The 12488-nt window shown below is 39.1% G+C and overlaps 1 protein-coding gene across 2 annotated transcripts in view; it reads left to right on the top strand.

The window, feature by feature from the left end:
- NR6A1 (nuclear receptor subfamily 6 group A member 1) overlaps positions 1–12488 on the top strand; it is a 224563-nt gene that overhangs the window by 28306 nt on the left and 183769 nt on the right. For both annotated transcript variants that reach the window (XM_082695576.1, XM_082695575.1), the window contains exon 2: positions 6497–6538. In XM_082695576.1, coding sequence (XP_082551702.1) covers positions 6497–6538 — 42 coding nt within the window. The remainder of the gene's footprint in view (positions 1–6496; positions 6539–12488) is intronic.

The raw sequence follows: 12488 nt of genomic DNA, 5'->3' as shown, positions 1-12488 counted from the left end.
GAAACTGTTGTGTTCTCTCAGAATTTGATATTATGGTAAGAAATTCATTATTGTGGCATTGTATTTTATTACTATTGATTTTTGGAGAAAGAAGCAGTTCCTCAGTATTTACTGAGTAGCTTTTCTTGGGATCTGGGACATGTCTCAACTTTGGGGCTAGAATATAACTAGGGCTGAGACCAGATCTGACTGAAAGAAGGACAAAAGTTTCATTGAGGACTTATCATGATCAGAAGAAGACAAGGCAGGTGGGAAATGGATACAGATGACCAGAGCTGGTTAGTTCAGAAAGGGCCAGTGAATGACTGTTACATGTCAGTACAAATCCTGGGTAAAAATTGTTGCTTTTTGGTGGGGAGTGCGGAGAACAGTTTCTCTAGACGCTGAATTCATGGTCAGTGGCCCATCATGATGTGGTGTTGGAAGCACAGGAATCTGGAAGCACAGAGGAGGGACACTAATTAACCAGAACAATATCAGAACCCTTTAGACCCCTGACTTCCTTCTGGAAGTTCTGTTTCACTTTATATCATACATTTAAAAAATTTTTATTTACTTATTTGAGAGAGAGAGAGAGGGAGCAAGCAAGCATGAGCTGGGGAAGGGGCAGAGGGAGAAGTAGGCTTCCCACAGAACAGGGAGCCCAGGCGCAATCCCAGGACTCAGATCATCACCTGAGCCAAAGGCAGATGCTTAATTTACCGAGCCCCCCCAGGTGCCCCCATATCTCACATTTTAAACAATGTGTAGAAGTTGGATTACAGTTGATTGAATGAAAAAAAAATCAGATCTCTTAATTAAAACATTTAATGTAATATTTGCAGGTTTGGTTTGTTTGTTTCTTGAATTTTGAAGCCAGTTTTCCCCGCCTAGTCTTCAAAGGTCCCTGAAAAGCTCATAGATTCAGTCATTGTATCTCTAGTGCCTAACTTGGGCTTGAGTGGGTATTGGAGAAGGAGGGGAAAGGATTAGAGACCTGACTTGAGCCCTGATATCAGAATGGTAAGGGAAGGCTCAGGGTGGAGAAAACTGTGTGCAAAGGAATGGAGATTAAAGGTAAAGAGGATGTTGAATTTAGGGAGCTACAGTGTAGTACGGTGTGGACGGAATGTACACAGTTGGGTGGAATGAGAAGCAAGAGATAAAAGTTGAAGTTGTAGACAGATCATGAAGGATATACATGTTTTCTGTTTTGGGGGAAAGGTGCAATGTTTGATTAGAATTGTAGAATTTTGCCTTTTAAGAGCCTCCCCTTAATTTTGCTTATGTGCTGTGGTGGTTTCAGAATTGAGTGACTGGCATACAGTCCTACTAAATCAAAACATTCCTAGAGTAATATTTAACTTGATTTTGTAAAAGACACATTAGAGAGTAAAATTGACTACTATTTCATGCCTAAATTTTTTACCAGCATCACTCATAGCTTTTATTTGTTCACATTTGGATAAAAATGGATACTCATAGTTTATTTAGGATCCTACTGTGGTAAATACATGGTACTGTCCTCCAAATGGTAACAAAAAATCAGGGACGCATGGGTGGCTCAGTAGGTTAAGCTTCTGCCTTCGGTTCAGGTCATGATCTCAGGGTCCTGGGATCGAGCCCCATGTCAGGTTCTCTGTTCAGCAGGGAGCCTGCTTCCCCCATCCTCTGCCTCTCTGCCTACTTGTGATCTCTCTCTCTGTGTCAAATAAATAAATAAAATCTTAAAAAGAAAAAAAAAAGAAAAAGATCAGGGGCTCCTGGGATGCTCAGTTGCTAAGGTTATGATCCCATTATGGGATTGAGCCCCACAGCGGGTTCCTTGCTCAGCGGGAAGCCTGCTTCTTTCTCTCCCATTCACCCTGCCTGTGTTCCTGCTCCCACTGTCTCTCTTTGTCAAATAAATAAATAAAGTCTTAAAAAAAAATTCAGTAACTTTTCGTCTATGTAGCCAGTCAGATTGAGGAGTCACTGTTTTTCTTTTTCAACAGATGCCTGTTGGAGAAAAGCTTGCAGCTGTATCTTCCTCTGTATTAAAGAAAATTCCTAGATTCAGACCCATTTATTTATTTATTTTTAAAGATTATTTATTTATTTATTTATTTATTTATTTGTCAGACAGAGATCACAAGTAGACAGTGAGGCAGAGAGGAGGAAGCAGGCTCCCCGCTGAGCTGAGAGTCTGATGTGGGGCTTGATCCCAGCACTCTGGGATCATGATTTGAGCCGAAGGCAGAGGCTTTAATCCACTGAGCCACCCAGGCGCCCCGACCCATTTATTGAGGATTACTTGCCACAAAGTGGGTAATTTATGTATATTCACCAGATCTCATGATTGTTGAACAGGGGTATTATTTTTATCCCCATTTCAGGAAATAGCCCTAGGGTAGTAAATTAAAAATAGCAGCAAATCCAGGATTTGAATCCAACTCTAACTCAGTCCTGTGGTAAGTCTGTATAAGCTTTGTGCTAAAATTTAGATTAGTATGCGTACAGTGTCTTGGTGATATATATCATCTTTGGAACGGATCTGCGTTTCTTGTCCCTTTTTAAAACAATTTAAGTCTGTAGCCAAAAGCCTTTGATTTCTCAGAACATTTCCTAATTTGTTTAATGTGTTATATTTTGTGAGGCAGATGGTTTTGGGGATATGTCCATGTATTTATGTGACTTAGGAGAGTCTCTTTTTTATTGAAAACTCTGATATCTTTTGCTGTTGTGTTGAATGCATTGAATATATATTTGGGGTTACTTCCATCAGTGATTTGGATTCTTCTAGCTAAGAATCATTTTTCCAGCTAGATCTGGTTATTGAGAATTTGGGCAAGACTGAGAATGGTATAGACAGATCCAGCCATTCATTCCATTGACTTGCTGTCAGGAAGTAGGATTAACATTGTTTTACGTATCTTCTCAGGCCTCCTGCACTAGTGATGATCTGTAAAACCAGAGACAGCATTATTAGCTGATGGTCTCAGGGCTGGGTGGCGGGAATGTAGATACAGTTACTGACATTCATAATCCTTGCCCCCATTGGAGGAATTTGTTTTAGGACAAATATAAACATTCCTCCTTTCCTCAGTGGGTAGCATGTATCTGGAATTGCTGCATCAGGCATTGAGTTTGCAAGCTCAAAATATTAAAAAGGTTCAAGATCAAAGTAAGTAACTAAAGTGACATTAGGATTCCATCCCAAGGCTTTGAGGATGAAGTCATGAATGGGTCATTCAGTAGTTATGCTACAAACTGCTCTTTGCTACCACAGACACAGCCATGGATTGGATGGACCCTGGGGATTGCTTAGTAGTAGCTGACATATGTTGAGTCTGACTTTGTCAAGTAATGTGAAAAGCCTTTATTTATTTATTTTTATTTGTTTTATCTTTTACACACACACACACACACACATATGTGTGTGTGTGTGTGTGTGTGTGTGTATGTGTATGTGTATATATATATATATATTTAATTAACAGACAGAGATCACAAGTAGACAGAGAGGCAGGCAGAGAGAGAATGGGGACGCAGGCTTCCTATCGAGCAGAGAGCCCGATGCAGGGCTCCATCCCAGGACCCTGGGATCATGACCTGCGCCGAAGGCAGAGGCTTAACCCACTGAGCCACTCTGGTGCCCCGTTTGTTTTATTTTTAAAAGATGTTGTTGATTCATTGTGGGGGGAGGGGCAGAGAAAGAGTGTGCCCTTATGCGCATTTGCACAAGCGGGGTAGCAGTAGAAGGAGAGGGGCAGAGAATCCTCAAGCAGACTCCCCACCAGTGCAGAACCCAATGTGGGGCTCCATCCAGGGACCCCAGGATCATGACTTGAGCCAAAGGCACATGCCCAACTGACTGAGCTACCCAGGTGCTCCTATTCAAACTTATACATGAATCATTTCATTTATTTCTTTTAACAGACTTATAAAGTAGGTCCTGTTGTTAATCCCAATTTATAACAGGGTTAGGGGCAATTCTCCTTGGGTCATACGGACTGAAGGTGTCAAAGAGCTAAGTCTCCAAAGTAAAATCAGGATGCCATTAATAGAAGAAGGGGGGAGTGATTGCTGGACAGATAAAAACAATAGATGTCTGCTTTAATGATTTTTGTTAGTATTTTCTTTGTTGTTTTTGACCCTCTATTTGTGTTTGATCTAGTTAATGAGTTCAGAATATTGTTTGTTTTCAGAAAATGCATTAAGTTTTGTCCTTTTTTGAGACTTCTAATATAGCTCTTTAGTTTAAGGTTCAGAATCTGAGGGTCAGAATAAGGAGTGTCTTGCCTAAAGTCCTATCACTAAACCAAAAGAATTTAGGAAAGACCTAATTTTCCCATTATACTACCTTGCCTTCTCAGGCTTTTCTCCTGTTTTCAAGTCAGTTTGTATTAAGTAAATACTTTAAGTTTCACTTCTGGCAGGATGTCCTGTATTGAACTCATTTGTAATGCTGAGTTATTTCCTTACTGCCTTGCATCTCTCTACAACTTTTTTGATTGCCATCACCTTCATGTATGTAAAAAGACTTTGAAGTTGCTTTGAGGTGAGCCTTCTCAGGGATCTTAGCCACTTTTAATAGCTTCCAAATTCTACCATTTCAGGTCCAATTACCTTACCTGAGTAAGACCTTCCACACAGTTTTCATGCTAGACTTAGATCTTCTAATTCTGTGACTGTGCTGTAGAGGTAGAGGTAGGGTTGTGTTTCCTGTTTCGTTCATCCTGCAATTGATCACCTTCCATGCTGTATTGGCAACTGTTCTGGGCATAGAAGCAGCTCTGCAAATGGTTCCTAGGAGCATGGTTCCTAACCTTGAAGAGTTCAGTATCATGTGGAGGAGGCAGTTTTTGAAATTGTTCCTGGGGTACCTGGGTGGCTCAGTCGGTTGAGTGTCTGATTCATGGTTTTTGGCTCAGGTCATGATCTCCTGGTCCTGGGTTCAAGCCCCATGCTGGGCTCCATGTTCAGCATGGAAGGCTGCTTGTCCCTCTCCCCTTGCTCCCCTCCCACTGCTACCCCTCTGTCTGCGTGCACGTGCTTGGGCTCTCTCTTTCGCAGATGAATAAATAAATATCTTTTAAAAAATTGTTCATTTATCCTTTGGTGAATGCAGGATGCAGGATGGGCCTCTCCTGTTTTCCATGTTTCACAGTGGTGGTTGATATTTAATCTAATCTTGAAGGATGAATAGTTCTTTACTGGGAAGAGGAGGAGGAGGAAGCACAGGTAGGCAAGAAGAGATGTGGCCTGTTTGGTGAATCCAAACAGTCAAGACTGCAGAGGACTTTAAAAGTTGTGGTGCTTAAATAGTGTCCCTACTGTTTGAATACCTCTTTTCCACATGATTCCCAGTGGCTGGTCTGGTTTATGATGGCCTAGATATGATGACAGAAAATGTTTTCATAGGGGGTAGGAAAAGGAAAAAGAAAGAAGAAGAAAAAAAGGAAAATGCTCTCATATTCCTCTAGTCCTAGTTTTGCTCCTTTTGTTTTTTTTTTAAACATAGTCTCCATAGTAAGGGTGGAGCCCAATGAGGGGCTTGTCAACTCTGAGATCAAGAGCTGAACTGAGATCAAGAGTTGGACACTTGGTGGATAGCCAGGTGGGACAGCCACCCAGGTGCCCCTGCGCCGTTATTCTTGAATTGACCGTGGAGATGTCATAGTTGATGTTTATTGAACAGCTTTATGCTAGGCTTGTGAGGTGATTTGGATATAGTTGTGAACAAGACAGGACAGGTCCCTTCTTCTGTAGAATAGTCTCATAGTGGAGTTAGACATTGAACAAGTAATTTCTTGTTGATGTACAGAGGGTGGTAGGTAATTTTAGGGTGCTTTGACCTTGTGTATAGACAAGAGTACAAGGGCAAAAGAAGCTTTTCTGAGGAAATACTTAAGCTAAGGATGAGGCGAAAGTAAGCTGGAGAAAGTTGGATCAGCTACATATAGACCTACAGTATATTTGCTCTTCATTATGCTTGATTTTTCTCCACAGTGAAATAGCTACACACCAGTCAGACAGATGTAGCTCAGACGTTTTGGGCCCACAATGGGCTTTGAAAGGTATTTATTCCAACCCGAACTGCATTCTTATTAATGGAAAATTGCATCCAGTTGAATATGTAGGTAAATAGCATTTGTGAAAATTTTAAATAAATTACCCTGTTTGATATTTTTCATAAGTTCATATTTTGTATATTTTGCTTTCTTTTGGAAAATAATTGTTAATGTTGCATAGAGCATGTCAGATACTTAATGATTGTAATCTTTCTGTGAATTTTTATTCCAACTAATATTGGCATGCTTACTCAGGCCTCATCACTACCTGTAGTAAGTGCGGTTACTCTTTCCATTTTTTAATACAATGATGAGGAAATGGAGGCTCAGGGAGGGATATATAGTATATAAATGTAGTAGAGGTAGGATTCAAATCCAAATTTGACTTCTCGGTCTGAATTTTTGAGTGACCTTAGAGTAATTCATGAATTATAATCTTTTTTTCCCTATTGTTTTCTCTTTAGGTTTTTGTCAGGATGAATTGCCAGAGCTTGACCCAGGCACTAGTAAGTTCTGAATGTTCCCCAGTGTTTGTGAGTAAGAACAAGATGTGTGTGTGTGTCCTTTTAAATATTTAACTTGAGGGTGTCATTGGTGGCAATATTGACTCAGATCTTACTTTACTTTGGTTTATAATTATGGGGAGGACATTCTATCTTGTTATGCTTCCCTTTTCTTCTCATATTATTCATTGGTCAGAAATGTAATAATTTAGTAGAAAATCGGTTTGCAAAAAATTTCTATTTAATATTAATCTCCTTTTTGTTGTTGAAACCAACAAGAAAAATTGTGTTTTCATTTATGCACACATACAACCATATATTCATAACCACTTCTCTAAAGTATTAACTAACTTTGACGTAATATTTATTTTCTGAAATAACAGGGGTTGGAGAGGAGGATTTTTTAAAAGAGGGATTATGCTTGGTGTAGGTGTTCATACTCAATAACCTTTGTATCACTGTTTAATTTCTAAAGCACCTTTATCTACATCAAGGTTGAGCTTATGGTTACGAGGGTGACTGTTTTGAGGTCTAATTTAATGATGCTTTTCAGGTGTCTTATTTGATCGTAGATAACCATTAGTGTTTCCAATTGCTCTCAAAATGTGGCATACATCATTCTGAGATATGGTTATAGCTATTAGAAATAGCGCATGGGAATATCCAATGTATAAAGACCTTGTTTTGCTTTAATGCCAAAAGGTTGAATGATAATTCAGATTTGAGAATTCATGAGATGATTTAGAGTTATTTTTTCTAGTTCTAGTACTTTTTAGGGTCATGAGACTGGCTAATTTTCACCAATCTGATGTTGATGTCAGCGGTGAAGTTTACCTTCTCACCATCCTAGCTAATATCGGCTCTCTGAGGGTGTGGACCATATACCTTAACAATATAAAAATTCATGTCTGTTCAACTAATGCTTAGTAATTTCAAGACAAAATATGTCCTACAGTGCTTATCAAACAGCAGGAAAATAGAATTGTCTTTCTAGAAGTAAAGTTCAGAGTCAGCTTTATAGGTAGTATAGCTGCCAGTATCTCTGAGTGAACATATTTTCTCATTGTCCTTCTCATGAATTGCCTTCATTTAGGAGGAGGAAAAAGGTAAATTCTTGAGTCATGGTCCTTCCTTGGATTTTTTTAACATTAGGAAGGACATGAGATGCTCTGAAATCTTTCAGATAGAGCTACACAAAAAATGAGCCAGATAATTGAGAACTTTGTTAGACATTGCGTGCTCTTGCTGCTCCAGGCTTAGTTCTAGTATCAGAACACAAACAGATAAGTCCGGGTCCTGTCCTTGTGTATTAATTTTATTGGAAAGTATTTACTTGTCTGGAATTACTTGAAAAGGCATTTTTTGAGCCTCTAATTTAGTACATATTACTCAAACTTATTCACCTTTTCTGCACTTAATAGCAATTGAAAATAGCTCCTGCCCATTTTCCAGGAAAGGCCCTCATTAAGATTATTATTGAATTATGCTTCCTTCTGGGCCAAGTTTGACTTCTGGGCCAAATTTTGCTTCCTTCTGGGCGTAACTCATTGAACATTTGTGATTGAATCTCTAGCCAGATGTGGTGATTTACACACCTGTCCATTCCATAAGAATGAATACTGAGTCATAATTTTGAATATGAGTTAGACTAGGAGTCACCTAAAAAAAAAAAATCACTTTTCTTTTCAAAACTGTGCTTAGCTTATGTAGGCAATATTCTCACTAATCCCATATTATCTTTGTGAAGTTAATAGTGTTTTATTCCTCTCTCTTTTACAGTATCACTGTAGTACTATTACAGTAACAAATGGGCAGAAGTAAAAATTTATCATCTCTGTCTCATACATCTTGGGGTTCAAAGAAACATGCGCAGTCATAACAAGTGATAGGAGACCTCAAGACTGTATGGACTGTATGGGTTGTCTTAAGTTGGTTATGAATGTTGATACTGCAGATTTCATGGCTTCTAACTGGGAAGAAATAACATTTTCTGTGTTAATGTCTCACGACTTTCCCATCTTAGATTGAGAAAAATAGGAATTTCTCTCCAATACTTCTTTAGAATTTAGAGGCCCCAATGTCTCCGCTATCCCTCAAATTTTTGGTAGGGAAAGCCTGCTCATGCTTGCTTATTTTGGAACAGGAAATACCATTGTTGCTGATTTCCCCTTGTGGTTGGCAGTGGTTGTAGATAGCAAGTTTGGGACAACAGGTAGGTTGTGTTGGAACATAGATGAGGAAAAATATCTGACTTTGTCCTATTCAGATGGCTCTTTCCCCCCAACCTTTTCTGTGATAGAGCAGATGGGTAGCCATGTTTAGAATATGGGCAGCTGTTCACACTCTGGCTGCCTTCTTATGATTCCTGGGCTTCCTGGAGTCCAATGTTATGGCACAGGTTCAGGCTAAGTTCATTTCTACAAGAAGCATCTCTGTACCCTGCCCATTAGCATAAGCTAGGGACAAGGGCAGTCAAAGGTCAAGAAAAGTTCAAAACAGCATAACCTTTCTGTGCTTCTGTTTCCAAATAACCCAGTCCGCCTTGCTCCCTGAGTTTTTTCCTCAACCATCGTGTTTACCATGTAGTTGTAAAACTCAAGAGAACAAGGACTGACTTGATACAAGGGAAGTTAGAGAATAGAAGTCATTGTTGGTTAAAACAGGAGAAATAATTGATTTATGTTTGGGGGCCAATTAGGCTATAAAACAGGAACAGTAAAGGGACCTATGACTTTAGGACAGCTACTTGCTCTGATTTCTGTCCCACAGACAAGGGGCTCCCCAATAAAGGCTGTCAGCTTTCTAGGCTAAATTATTAATTCCTTTTATGCCTCTCAAGGATTGTAAACAGCACATAATACAGGAAAACAATTGATACTGCTCAGTTATTGGGCAGATAGAGGGTCAAAGGGTAAATAGTTGGATTAGCAACAGCTGTTCTTTCTCCTCAGTCAAACTTTTGTTTCTTATTATCTGTTTTAGCAAAGTCCTTCCTTAGTTTTTGCCCTCTAAATAGTTAAATCCATTTCGTTCCTTGTAAATAATTATTGATCAAAATTGGAAATGCTCATATTTTAATTCAGTTTCCAAAGTTGAAAGTGAGCATTCTTTTTGTATGTGCTATGTTGTTTGATGTGCAGAGGGTATTATCCCAAGGAAAGTAGCTACTTGAAGTTAGATTAGAAGCTTTTTAGCTATTTTTACCAGCTTCTTGAAGATCTTGGTGTAGCTTGATTAAAAGAAAAAATGTTGTTTTTGTTTAAACTGATAGTAGTAGGATAATGCATGTTCATATGGAAAACACTAAGAGAAAAATATAAACACCCCAATCCCACCACCCAGAAATAACCATTGTTTCTTATTTGAGATTATGTCCTTCCACCTTATGTCTGAGTTTGTTTTTTACATAATTTGGAATCATAATATATGTACAACTGTGTATCCTGTCTCTCCCCTCTTCCGCATCATTACATTGTGAGCGTTGGTCTAAGTCATGAAACATTTTTCATAAATATTTTTATTTTTTATTTTTTTTTTATTTTTTTTATTTTTTTAAAGATTTTATTAATTTATTTGACAGACAGAGTTCACAAGTAGGCAGAGAGGCAGGCAGAGAGAGAGGAGGAAGCAGGCTCCCTGCTGAGCAGAGAGCCTGATGTGGGGCTTGATCCCAGGACCCTGGGATCATGTCCTGAGTCGAAGGCAGAGGCTTTAACCCACTGAGCCACCCAGGTGCCCCTTCATAAATATTTTTAATGAATGGAAGGATAATTGTTTGTAAGGGAACAACTTTACCACCATATTTATTTAACCATTCTTCTGTTGTTGGGCATTTAGGTTTACAGGTTTTTCTACATTCTATAGTACCACAGTAACATGTTTTTTTGTGTAAATTTTTTGTCTGCATTTCAAATGAACCATTAGCATATAAACCAAAACTCTTCTTAATTAAGAGCATGGCCACTAGCTCAAGATTGTTTGGATTCTGTTTGGCTTCAGTATTTACTAGGTTTATAATGTTGGCTAAGTTATTTAACCTCTCTGGGCCTCAGTGTTTTCATCTGTAAAATGGGGACAATAAAAATTTATTTATACTTTACAGGGCTGTTGTGAGGATTAAATGAAGTAATATACACACACATATATTTATATTTATATTTAAAACCATGCTTGCCAAATGATAAACACTGTTAAGTGTATCCTATTCTCGTCTATGCAACATAATGTTGAAATTCTTGGTCTTTCTGTATTAATGGACTGTTGTAACTTCACTTTATTCAATTAAACTAGCCTGTGTTTCTTAATGACACAAAGATAATCATTCCAGATGTTAGCAGGTGTAAGTTACTGCTTCAAGTGAATATTCCCTCAGAAGAGCAGATCTCATATATTGCTGAGTATTTTGGCCAAGACTGATTTTTACCATCTGGTTGACTGTTAGGCTGTTCTGGTCCCCCACCCCACCCCAGCCAGCAGCAGGTAACCTCCCAAGTGACCATCTGCCAGCCCATTTATTTAACCTAATAGGAAACTAAAGAAGTTAACCCTCTCCTTATTTAAAACACATACTCATATTATGTACTCTTTGATCAGTACCATGCTTATGTTGGGGAAAAAATTTATACAATTAAAAACCCAACCATTAGTGTTTAAAAACACTGCATACTTGGGATTCTTGCTGACTCAGACTTAACGAAGATATATATATATATATATATATATATATATATATATATATATATATATATATATATATATATATATAAAATCTCCACCCACTAATGGTTGGGTTTTTAATTGTGTGTGTGTGTGTGTGTATTTATTTATTTCCCACTACTGATCAAGGATCTAGATGTAGATAAATGGGCTTTTTTTTTTTTTTTTTTTTTTTAGATTTTATTTATTTATTTGTCGGAGAGAGAGGAGCGAGAATGAGCATAGGCAGACAGAGTGGCAGGCAGAGGCAGAGGGAGAAGCAGGCTCCCCGCCAAGCAAGGAGCCCGATGTGGGACTCGATCCCAGGACGCTGGGATCATGACCCGAGCTGAAGGCAGTTGCTTAACCAACTGAGCCACCCAGGCATCCCGATAAATGGGCATTTAAAAAGCAACATGAGGGGAGCACCTGGGTGGCCAGTCAGTTAAGGATCTGCCTTTGGCTGCTTCCCTCTCTCTCTCTCTCTCTCTGCCTGCCTCTCTGCCTACTTGTGATCTCTTGTCTGTCAAATAAATAAATAAAATCTTTAAAAAAAAAAAAAGAAAAGTAAAACATTAAAAAAAAATAAAATTTGGGGACGCCTGGGTGGCTCAGTTGGTTAAGCGGCTGCCTTCGGCTCAGGTCATGATCCCAGCATCCTGGGATCGAGTCCCACATCGGGCTCCTTGCTCCGCAGGGAGCCTGCTTCTCCCTCTGACTCTTCCTTCCACTCTGTCTGCCTGTGCTTGCTCTCATTCACTCTCTCTCTGACAAATAAATAAATAAAATCTTAAAAAAAAAAAAAAGGATCTGCCTTTGGCTCAGGTCATGATCCCTGCATCCTCAGATGGAGCCCCACATCGGGCTCCCTGCTCAGCCAGGGGTCCGTTTCTCCCTCTCCCTCTACTCCTCTTCCCCCCAACCCCCCGCTTGTGCTCTCTCTCTGTTAAATGAATAAATAAAATCTTTATTGTGTATGTGTGTGTTGTTTTTTCTAGATCTTATTTATTTGACAGAGAGCATGCACACACATAAACTAGCAGGGGGAGAGCCACCCAGTTGCCCCTCGAGACTTTTTCTTTTTGTGGATTCTTCAGACTGCAAAAGAAGAATATACTTCTCAGCTAGAGTCTTTTAGTTTCTGTCCAAATTCAGATATTCTGTACCGTGTCTTAATGGGTTCATTCCTAGTAGTCAAACTATTTGTCACCATTTTTGATCTCAGAAGACACTTCATATAAGCCCAAGTGTGGTCTGC

This window comes from Mustela nivalis, assembly GCF_964662115.1.
Source record: "Mustela nivalis genome assembly, chromosome: 13".
NCBI classification, from domain to species: domain Eukaryota; kingdom Metazoa; phylum Chordata; class Mammalia; order Carnivora; family Mustelidae; genus Mustela; species Mustela nivalis.
The sequence above is the reverse complement of the archived record's forward strand: the minus strand, read 5'-3'. Positions and strand labels throughout refer to the sequence as shown.